The 12,087-nt window shown below is 45.0% G+C and overlaps 1 protein-coding gene across 1 annotated transcript in view; it reads right to left on the bottom strand.

Moving 5' to 3' along the window:
• CLRN3 (clarin 3) overlaps positions 1–11,364 on the bottom strand; it is a 62,060-nt gene extending 50,696 nt beyond the window's left edge. Inside the window, exon 1 of the mRNA XM_085606230.1 lies at positions 10,866–11,364. Within this exon, the coding sequence (XP_085462356.1) occupies positions 10,866–11,106 (241 nt within the window). The 5' untranslated portion in view covers positions 11,107–11,364. The remainder of the gene's footprint in view (positions 1–10,865) is intronic.
• Between the last annotated feature and the right edge of the window lie 723 nt (positions 11,365–12,087).

Below are 12,087 nucleotides of genomic sequence, written 5' to 3'. Positions count from 1 at the left end.
TCCAGTTTACCCAATGTAACGAACCTAAAAACAGTACATTGTAAATGACAAGAGCAACACTGGAGCACTGCATCTCGGAGCCACCTTACCTAGGCAGTGACAAGTTCATGGTGTAGCGGTAAACACCCCATCCACAAAATTCCAATGCTAACCTCATCACAAATCTCTTGTTTTTTTACATCAACCATGTCCATGGTGAGCTTGGTAGAGAAAGACATTTTACTCTGCCACGAACAGCTGATGCAGCTAAGATTTGAGACTTCAGACCTATGCTGCGCTGCACTCCCTCCCCTGAACAGAGATCACCAGCCCCCCGCAGGTCACCTTAATCAAGTGTAAAAAATCCTCAAGGCCTCTACATCCCACATGCCCATTTCTCCCATTGGATGTACAAAGACACATCTCACAGGATAGAAAACTCATATTGGTTCACGCTGGAATTAAATTGAGAAGAGGAAGGAGAGGCAGGGTAAGTTGAATAGACAGTGGTCATGTGTCAGGTGCTACATTTGGCGCTATATCTAAGCAGATTGTTGCTGTATCACTGGCTGGGGTACAATCCTTGTTTGTATAATGTGCTAATGACGTGCCCTTCATTATGGCACACAGCGTGAAGAAGAAGCGCGAGCGGAAGAGGGTCTGTGGTGCATTAGGTTGAGGTCTGTCTCCTATTACTGTGCTGTCTCACTGATGTTCCCCATTTACACCAGTGTGAGCTGTGAGACATACTGCATGTCTGTGTACCGTGGCGACAAGAGACACGAAGTGACAGTAGAATAAAAGTGCACGTGTACGGCACTGGGTTTTTATTGTGCACACTTTTAATCAGTGTTTGTTTTAGGATGGCATCCTTCCGAGAGGCGGGGGTTTGGTTCCTTTGAAGGGGGTAGAGTTAAGTGCCTGTGACAGTGCTACTGCCGGGAAGATCTTGCTGCCCAGTAATGGCGGCGCACGACGGGTGATGCCCCTGGGTAAGTGCATTCATTGCACGTGGGTGCCACAGACCCATAAACCAACCGCTGGGCTCCCGACTGAAGCAACAATCACCCAGCCTGAGCTAAACTGTCCTGAAGTGCAGCTGACACGGATTTGTGAAATCCTTTCACTGACTCTAGAACGTTTTGTGCAAGGTCGCTAAAATGCATGCCAATTACTACAGCGTGGAGTAAGAACAAGAGAAGGGTGCGCTATAATTATGCCGCGGTATAGTAAGGGTTAATAGACTACATTCCTTACCCCCATAAAGCAAAAACACATTTTTAAAGCCTGTGTTCTCCAGTTTAGCTGTTCAGGAGTAACAACATCAGGTTAAAAAAGTTTACAAGTACTCGAAAATTAAAATGTAAAGAGATAAGGTAGGTGTCCAGTATAGCACAGTAAAAGGCATCATGCACGTTTTATTCCATTTCACCACTTGAGGGAAAATGCACACACTGGATGCACTACGGAGATGCTCGCAACAAGGGTTCCCAGTCCCAACTCCCTGGATCCCCCCCAATACCCTGGCACCAGTGAGAGGTGGATCGGAGGAGGAGCCCACCCTCCCTCAGCACAGCTGTACCTCCAGGTCACTGCCCATCGCAAGCATTGCATGGCCATGTGTCCCGTCAGATGAGATGCATCCCCCCTATAGAGAAGAGGCAGGGAAGCATCCAGGAGATGGCAGACTGTCACAGGAGGAGGAGGGGGAGAGTGGAGCAACTGGCGAACCATAGCCAAATAAGAAGACATGAATAGCGGAGCAAAGACGGGAGAAAGGAAGAAAAGCAAGCGGCAACCGTTACCGGAGTCACAGAAGTAACAAGAGCAGCCTTGACTCCGCCCATTCCGACGTCATGAATAAATTAATCTCCGCACACCTACCATAAATGTACGTGTTCTTCTCTAATTTATGCATGTAAAGCGCTCCAATATCTGCTGATCGAGCTTGCGCTATATAAAAAAAAAAGCAAAAATAAATGTAAACAACTCACAGGGCTTTTACTGGTCAGCGGCAGGTTCAAAGAGCAGTATTCACCCGGCCGACCTGAAGACAGAGCATGGGCCCCTGAGAACCAGCAAGGCGGGAGGGCTACACGAAACAAGCATTGGACGCGCGAGACGCGATGGTGGGGGGGTGGGGAGAGAAGCGCGAGTTCCTGCGGAGGCAGAGTGGACAGAGTAAGGGAGGGTGAGGGTTGGCTCAATATGGAAAGGAAAAAATTCAAAACACACCATGAAGCTGACGGCGCGTCTGCTAAAATACAAGCATTGCTAGCACCGTGCTGTCCAAAACATGAAGCACGGTGAATATAACAAGCATTGGCCGCACGCGCGCCTCGCGCTTTAAGTTTAAACAAGCATTGGACGCGCGAGACGCGATGGTGGGGGGGTGGGGGAGAGAAGCACGAGTTCTGATAAACTGGTGTGAAATAGCAGCAGGGAAGGGGGCGGAGAGGGGCTACGAGGGAGAGCGACGTAAAGCCATATGGCTGCTTTGCGCGCGTGCACGCCTCGTGCACTGTCGCTCTATGCCAGGGGAAGCACTTTCAAAAACTCACTTACAAAATGTCTCAAAGAGATAGCTTTCGCTGTCTCAGCGAGACCTAAAAAGGAGAACCCCATGGTGTACTACATTGGGCAACAGTAATACCCAGTTGCAAGATGTTGCATGGGAAAGTACCTCATGGAGTGAAAATGTGTGGAAGAGTAGTCTCCTGGCATGAGAGGCTGCATCGGGTAGCACCCGAGGTGTACAATGTGGGAGAAGAGAAGTTCAATGTCGCAAGGGTTTACAAGAGAAAGTAAGTCATGGAGTGAAAATATGGGAAAGGAGAGTACCCCAGGGTGTTGTGAGTGATAGCCTTAAAGTTCAGCTGAGTGTTGTGGGTGATAGTCACAAGTTTCACATGCAACGTCATTCAGTTGAAAGGGAAAGATTCAACGTGTGTGTGGAAACAGAACAAAGTTTGTTTGTGACTGTATTATGGTACTTTTTTTCACTTTGCCTATAGTGAAGTTGGTCAGTGTTGTGTTTGAATGGTAGTATCCCATGTAGCCTCTGTGTGTTGTAGGTGAGCACCTTTTTATCTGGTGAAGTGGTCTGGTGTCAATGACTATATTACTGGACTGCTCTTGTGTTTGACTTTTGTGTCAATAATTGTTCACCAGGGATTGACTGGATACTATCATTCAGTTTAAAGTATGTAACTTTTTCTGATGCAGTTTCCAGATGGTTGGTACTGTGTGCAAATTAAGTGCATTCTTCAGCCTGCCACTTGATCATGTTGGTTTGGCAAGCTACTATGACTGGGTGTGGGTTGTATTAGAGTGCTGAGTTGCACTTTTTCGTGTGAGTGCTTGGTGCAGTGTGTTGTCCCTGTGGGGATGTTTGCGTTTCTTGTGGAAGTATTATTTACAAAACAGAGACAGGCAGATAGAGAGGAAAGGGGAGCCCTAAAGAGATGTGCTCTGGTTTTGTCACAGCAAGCAGCAATCTTCCAGGTAGGATGGCCATGCATTTTACCTCCATGATAACCATAGTAGAGTGTGCTAAACAGTGTGTATGTACAAGTCTTACCAAAATGTTCTTGAACTCAAATAACAAATTGTTTTTTTATACAGGTCTTACTTCTTGCATTCCATTTCTTATGATGGAGCAAAACAGAATATCTGCTATGCATCAGTACCAGAGACAGAACTTTCTGACTTTCAATAAGGCAGTCCCAGCCAAAAGCTTGCCCTTCCCTACCTGAGTCCTCAGAAAAATAATATAACAATCTCTAGACGGTAACAAAAACTTTAGAATGCTTTTCTTTTGAATGTGGTTCAGAGTTTTAAGTAATCAAGATATCATCAGCTATTCATTCTCATCTAGGTTCATTGACACAAGGCCAACTTGCACATAAAACAAATATGCAAGTTTGTTTCAGTAATGTATTTTATTATAGCAAGTTTGGAATACATGAGGCTCTCCAGAGTAAATGTCAAGCAATTGAGGCGTAGGGTTTGAATCCATTTCCAAGAAATGGTTGAAGAGAGCAGATTGGTACAGGGGCATGAACCTGTAGTGTTTCTGGGGTGAGAGAAAAGAGTCATGATGGCCCACATCTGGATTCCAGAGGGCTGTCTTTACATCTGGTCTTTTAATTCGGATACTGTCAGGAATTACGAAAGGGTGTTGTGGGGTGAGAATTTGACCTTACTTTGCAGATTCTAAAAGGGTACTCTGGTAATGCACTCTTATCAAGTGCCCCCTTGTTCCAGTGCAACTATGGATCAGACAAGGCATTAAAAGGAGTTGGTGCTCGTTGAAACAGTGCAGCTGTATTTTCGTTACGTGTTATTTATTTACACATCCTTTCCGGCCCACAGGCCTTTTGAATTTACTTCCAGTTTCTGTTTTAATGCAAAACCCTTGATCTGGTTCTGATAGTTTCCACATCAGTTGAGGTTTTTCAATTTCACTTCTCCATGCTAGGGTTTGTCTCATACTATCTCATGATACAGCACGCAAGGTGCCCTCCAGATAATAGCAGATCATTTCCTAATGCGCACAGCCCATACCTCGGCTCTCAACTCCCCACAGGTGGTCTGCCAAGCTCATTCGTCAGCCTGACGCCCTACCATACAGTGTCATACAAACAGTATCTATCATATTACTCAGACAACTAGATCCATTGAAATGTCCATCTGCAAGCAGTTTTCCTTTTGCCACACACACATTCTGAGACCACGTGTAGCCCAGTACAGTGTATATGCACAAAAACACACAAACACACAAACACAAAACACCCTAGAACAGGGTGTCTACAAAAGATTCCAATTTGCATAACAAGACATCAACTCCAGGAACTTATGGTGGCTTGTGTATAGAACGTCTGGGCTGTATGTGGGCAATGCCCTCCTACAATGAAAGAGTTGACATCACCAAAGTTTGTGTCTCACCACTGCATGGATATCTTAGGCTGGACTCACCAGTGGGAAATAAAGATAAACTTGTTTTTCTAACCTGTCTATGGCATTTGTTTAACACATCATTTACACATGGGTTTCTTGACCCTGGGTTTAAGTAAAACACAGTTTGGCAGTTCAATGTGGAGAGACCAGTGGTGGCTGCCTCGCAACAGGGTGGTTGGTGGAAATGGATTAAAAAAAAATAATAACAAAAAAATAAACATACCTTTCCCTTCGCCACCATGCCACCGCCACCTCTCTTCCGTCCTCTTCAGGTCTGCTACAGCACCAGAAGCACTCGGGCTCTCCCAGCCAATCACGACGCTGCGGAAGTAGTGTCCTGATTGGTCTGAGCACCCTGTTTGGATGCTCAGGCAGTGCCTGGGGAGGCTAGGCATATTCTTGTGGAACATGCCAAGTGCGCATGACAGTTTGGCTGGCCCCAGAGGGTGGACCAAACTGTCAGGTGCACTTAGAGGAGTGCAAACCATTCTTCACTCTGCTTGGTGTCATGGAGCCCAATCCCGCCCCCACCTGGCTCTGAGTGCTGCATAGAAAAATAAAATGATTATAACGTCCTGTTATTATCATTTTCTTTTTCTTTTGTGCACTGCTTAAATAGCAGTGGGGCGACGCTCCTCTGCCTGAGCGGAGGAGCTGCCACTGGGAGAGACTCAGACTTTCAGAGCTTTTCTTAACTTTAGGCAACCTGGCAATCTGCGAAGAGTTACCTGAAACCTGAGCAGTTTAAATGGAGGAAGCGCTGCAATATAGTGTGTGAAGTGTGTAGTATATTGGACTTCAGAGGAAATACAGGAATCCCAGCAAACTGGAGTAACATGTAGAACGGGGCACATGGACCATTTCCTGGGAATTAAAAGCTATTTGAAAAATCTGCATTTGTCAGAGAGAATGTTTGCAGAGCTCTGCTCTTTTAGAATCATGCTCCTTATGCCAGCCTGGGCCTGAGATGTGCCATACCAACTAAGATATGATGCATTTCTTTTGCCTCCTAGAGAAGGCAAACCATGTGCTGCTTACAGCTAAAACACAGGCACCTTTGCACCACGGTGCATTGCAGGCAGGATTTTGCTTGTACAGGAAGAGTCACGCTCCTGCATGAAAACAATCCTTAACAGCATTTTCCTCTTTCTATGTGTGCTGCAAAATTCAGCACACCTGGAAAGAGGAAATAGCGAGGAGAAATGAAGATATTTCTCCTCGTTATGCCTAAATGGGGGAGGAGTAGTATTCTGATCCATTCCCAGGTTTGCAAATCTTTATAAATCTGGAAATGCTCCAAAATCCATGAGTGGATGCATGGGAATACCCAGGCTCCACCCATGGAACGCCTTCCCAATGCAAGGTAACACTTTACTTTGTAGTTACTAAACCACACAAAGGCACTCAAAGTGGCTTTGCATGGCTTTGTAAGTAACAAAAATGATTTTGTCTCGGGGTTGCACCACAAAATTTACACAACCCAGATGCAAATACTTAGTAAACTTGCCCCAGAATTTTTACAGGGAACCTATCAAATACAATTCAATCTTTTTTCCGGTGTGTTTCTGTGCCTTTGTTTTAACACAAAAGAGCCACCCGAGATTTAATGTTTCAATTATATATCCCTCATGCTTCTACTCAACATAGCATCCATTGCTGGACATACACAAAAATGTGATAGGATGTTCTCACACCCTACCAGGTGTCATGCTTCATCATAGGACAACCCACGCTCTCCAAAAACCCAGTTTGATGGATAGCAGGCCTTCACCTGGAGACAGGGAGGCACTTCTATCTGAGAACAGACCTATGAGCTAGATAAACTAAACACCAATGTGGCATCATGAACCGACCTTTATATTTACTAGAAATGACACTTGGTATTAAAACCAACCATGGGGAAAAGGGAAATTAGTACCCCATCACCACTGTACCGTCAACATGTTTCTGCCTGGTGCCTCATGTGAGTCCACGCATTCCTCCGGATGGAAACACGGGATCCTGGTAAGGCAAATATACACTAATTATACCACTAATAACAGAAGGGGTGACCTGTGTCAACCTCTTTTGTATCTGGCCTATACGTACCTGCAACAGATAAAGATAATATTGAGATATCGCCTAGTGCAGATCAAGGATTTGTACAATTATAGATAACCATCAGTATGCAACATGTGCATGCTCGGTGAGAAGTGACACTGCACATGGGAGATAACCAGAAACAATTTTTTTATTGAGTTGTGAGACCTGCTCACAATCTTACCCCAGTGTCTGGTCATCTGGTCCCCATGGAGGAAGGGCTCAGGAACCCCTGTAGTCACACTCTAACAGTAGCAATGGAAGGGCGTTCAACATCAGTCAGTTATAGCATCTACCCCCATTTGCAGTAAAATACATAGTGAGATTCAAAATCCCTGTACACATCCACCCTGTTACTTTGTCAAGGTGTGTTCTTTTCATGAAACCTAATTGTGTCTGCACCTACCTCCCGACGTGAGGAGGAGGAGGGATGGGATGCATATTTATAGGGAGGCTTCATGCCAATTGAAATTGCAGCTGTCGTCACTCATAATGCCTAACCGCCGAGGGGCAATTGCCTTCACCTGTGGCAGCATTTCTAAGAGAGTGCTCGGTATGCTTCTCCGCACAGGGACAACACAGGTCCTAACGTCATTACAGCGGCATCTCAAACTGGCCAATTACAGTCGTCCATTTAAGGTTCATGGAACTCGTAGTCACAGACTGGTAAATTACTCGGTCAAAGCCCTCCGGCTGGGAGGGACCCAATACATATGGGTCTTGCTCCCTGGACGCAGGCCTTTCTGCATGGTGTGGCCATGATTAGTGATGTCATGAAGGCAGCACCCATGGGGGACCACACCCGGTCCCTACATCACATGCTCATGGGAGTTGTGGTCCCAGACTACAGTTTATTCAGTACTAATGCTTTTCAATGGTTGGTAGTTGTTTCACCCTGAGTGCTGATTTCTCTCTGCATGTGGGTCTCAATCTCCTACACTGTGATTCAAATAACCAACAATTGTATGACAAATAAAATATGCTCCGTTAGCATTACTAGGGATAGTCATGGGAGTTAGAAAATACGGGTCAATATGACTATTTACCGAGATGTACCAGTGTACTCCACGCATCCAATGTGAGTGTGCATGCGCTGCACAGACTTTATTAATACGATGTAGTACAGATGTAAATGTATGTCCGTTATACAGAGTTTATATAAGACATGATGCATCTGGGTGAATCAGGATTGCCTTATAGTGTTGTAATCATATGCGATTAGGTCTTTATACTAGTTGTAACCATGGGATTTCAACGTTTAGCCCCTTCTCCCATGTTCTCAATCAGTACATCCATCTTTGTTCTCTATGAACAGGTTTTTTGAAGGTCTGGGGTGTAAGTGTTTATTTCTCTAAAACCACCCATGTCATGTCCATATCTTTATGTGCCACCCTGTTCACAGTGTTTCTGATTACATTGTGATGGTAGGCATTCCATAATAGTATCATAGAATGTGCATTTTACTCACCTAGATGTTCAGATAACCACACACCACTGCTTGATTTCAGCTGTTCAAGAGCTGAGCAACAAATGCAGGTAAGTGGCAGACAACATATTCCCTTGTGTTCAGGCATGAGCGTAGGCCATGCCGCTGGATGTTGCCTTTGCTAAGGTACAAAAACGCAAGCCCATTCCTATCCACAAACTGCACTTCTAAAGTTACTACAGCCAAAAAAGGACCCAAAGCACATAGCCAGTCACTGCTACTGAAACACCTTACGTTAGAAAATAATGAAGTTAGGATCTTAAAGTAAAATCACAAAGGAAATAAAGTTAAATTAAATTAAATATTAATAAAATATTTAAAAATATAATTTGATGCTAAAAAATATATAAAAATTATTAAATAAATCTTTCAGGCACAGTATGACTTGTCTGAATGAGTGGGCTTTAGTGATGTGAATACAAAAAGATCCTCTCTGTTTCATTGGAGGTTTTATGATCCATATCAGACACACAACAAACTACTGTAATGGCCTGTCAAGTTGCAGCGAGAGGAATCAGCAGTGCTAGGACTTGCAGTGAGACAAACAGAGATCTCTCCTGAACAGCCACTATCTTCCAAGTTACCCTGCCTTCTTGGGGTTAGGGAAAACCCAAGGTACATCAACACCTCATGAACCAACACACCAAAGAAAGAGGACCCTGTCATTCCAAACTACTGTGATGTACTCAGGAAGTCCAGCAGGCTGGAACCCCATCCTGGGATACAGTAACATGGCATGTAGCCCTCGACTGTCAATCACCTTCCCACCAACTGTGTCATGGCCTGCACATGGGAACAGTAGTCACCTGTGCTAAAATGTAAATTGTTTTGGGCAACGTCTTTTCAAGGAGAGTTGAGTACACTGCAAGGACTTGTAAGGCAATAAGGGATGTTTGGGGCAACTTTTAGGAACTTTTAGCCCTACACCTAAATCTTTAGAGAGTACATAGGGCCAGATGTACGACCTACCAATTTGTGACTCACAAATTACATTGCATTTGCGACTTGCAAATTGGGATGTATAACAGTGTCTCAGACACTGTTAGCGTTTCCTAATGGGATTGCAAATTGCATGCCTCATGAATATTAATAAGGCTGTCGCAATTTGCGACCCCATTAGGAATGGCTAGCACTCCCAGGGATGGTGGCCTGCTGGGGTCAGCAGACCACCATGTCTGGGACTGCTTTTAAATAAAGCAGTCATTTTTTTTTAAATGCAGCCCGTTTTCCTTAAAGGAAAACGGGATGCATTTAAAAAAAAAACTGAAACTTTTCAGTTTCATTTATTTAAGGGCAGGCAGTGGTCCCTGGGACCACTGTCTGCTCTCAAAAATATTTTCTCACATACTCACAAAGGGGAAGGGGTCCCAAGTTCCCGTTTGCAAGTGGTTTGTCACCTACTTGAAGTAGGTGGTAAACTGCGAGTGTTTTGTGGCCGCAAATGCAGTCGCAAAACAATTGCACATGGCATGGTGACTCGCTATAAGGAAGGGACGGCCCTTCCTAATAGCGGAAGCCGCAAATGCTATTTTGCGAGTCAGTGACTCGAACAATAGCATTTGTACATGCCATTACCCTTTTTTGCGGTCGCAAATGGGAGGATCTCCCATTTGCGGATGCAAAAAAGGGTCACACATCTGGCCCATAATGCTCAAAAATATCATTATAGCTAAAAAACGAATTAGAATTGTTCATATTGGAAAAAAGAGCTGACCGCATAACAGAAATTACCCATGCCTCTGCTTCTAATGTGAGGACGAATACATGGCCAGAGTACATTTGTGACATAATTTGAATTTGTGTTCAGCCAATTAACATCGTTGACACATTCATTCCAATAAGAATTTTGGCCAGTGGCCAGAGAAACGAAGTCGGAAGCCCCATCACCAAGTCATCTTGGAACACCTTTGCCGATACTTGATTGATTTAACAGTATGAGCAGAGATATGATAGCTCAAGGGACTTGTCGCGGGACTTGTCGCGAAAAACGCGCATGCGCATTTGTGAGGAAGAAGTCGGCGATAGAGAAGGAAGAGGGAGCCCCGGGACGCCGCAGCTCAGGTAAGTTATTTTAATTACTTTGCGCTTGCTTTTAAAAGTTTTGAACATTATCACTGCATTTAAAAGAGGGCGGGAGGGAGGCGGGTGGCGGGCAACTCCGCTCTGCCGTGGCGTGTGCGTAGCCTGCCTGCTTACGCCTTCTTTGCGGACCGCGAAGTAGGCAAAACTACGCACACTCCAAGGGCGGGGCGGAGCACTACGCCCAGGGTTAGTTTATATGCTTAAATGTAACTTTGGAACTTCAGGCAAAACCTTGGGTATCCAGAAGTAAAAGCATACAAAATAAAATGCGAAGAATTACCTTGAAAAGTGGATTCTGGTATGCCGAGTCCAGATTCATAGATCGTCTGTGATTTGCCTTCAAAGAGCCCGTAGGCCAAGCTGACGTACCCCCCAGAAGCATTATTCGCAGATAATTCGGTGAACGCGATCCTGCTCGACACCCAGTCCTGCGTTCCGAGGGAAGTGCAAACCAGTACGAAGGACCCCACACTAGTGAGGAAGCCGGCCAGGAACATGGACGTCTTTTTCCTGGACGGCATCGTGTCGTCCTTCAGAGGGGAGCTGTTCTGCCCGTCTCCCTCTGCACGAGAGCCCTGCTGTGAGGAGGAAGGCGCCCGAGGACTCCAGATGTTTCTCAGCGGCTCATCTGCCTCTCAGGGGATGTAGGAAAACTTTGCACCAACCACGGCAATAAAGGTGGTTAGACTTTGGTCGGGAGAGAAGTGTTGCTATAGAGACTGCAGCCCGGTGTAGCAGAACATTCGGGAATAAGTCACTACCACGTCCACGAATAGTCTAATCTTTTATTACCTGTTTCCCAACAAATAAGCATCCACGGACAGGACATAAATGACCTTTTGTCTCAAAGTAAAAATGAAAATGTTCCTGTTTTTGCATTGCAGCTAGTGGGTTCTCTCGTCACATTTCATCTGTTAGCAACGGAGGGCGCCAATTCGAGCTGAGTGCTGATTGTTTACATAAACTAATACTATTACTTCACCTGGAAGTTCTGAAGATATGCTTCAGTATGCGGCTTGAAGACGCAGTCGAACTTCCTTATGCATGACTGTTATGAAATGTGCCCTGCAATAAAGAAAGAGGGCTTAATTGCTCCATCTTCTAGCTGTCAGACTAGTATCATTATTTTGATGCACGATATTTAGACTCCATCCCTTGCGCATCATAAATGCGTAATTTGCATTTATAGTCTGATATTATATCTACTGTGTGCCTTAATAGTATTAATCCCTTCGCTGCTAGGCCTTTTCCCTCCCTGTGCTAAGCCTTTTTTGGGCTATTTGAGGTAGTTTGCGCTTAGGCTTCTGTAACTTTACGACCACATAAGGTATCCACGCCAAATTTGCGTCATTTTCTTCCAACATCATGGGGATTGTAAAGGTACCCAGGGTTTGTGGATTCCCCTGGAGGGGACCCAGAAATTAGCCGAAATACAGCAAATTTGGTTTGGGGGGAATTGGAAAAAAGTGCTGCAAATGAAAGCGTCTGTTTTTTCCCCTGCA

Source organism: Triturus cristatus, chromosome 1_2 (genome assembly GCF_964204655.1).
Source record: "Triturus cristatus chromosome 1_2, aTriCri1.1, whole genome shotgun sequence".
In the NCBI taxonomy this organism is placed as follows: domain Eukaryota; kingdom Metazoa; phylum Chordata; class Amphibia; order Caudata; family Salamandridae; genus Triturus; species Triturus cristatus.
This window is presented reverse-complemented; position numbering and strand designations above follow the sequence as displayed.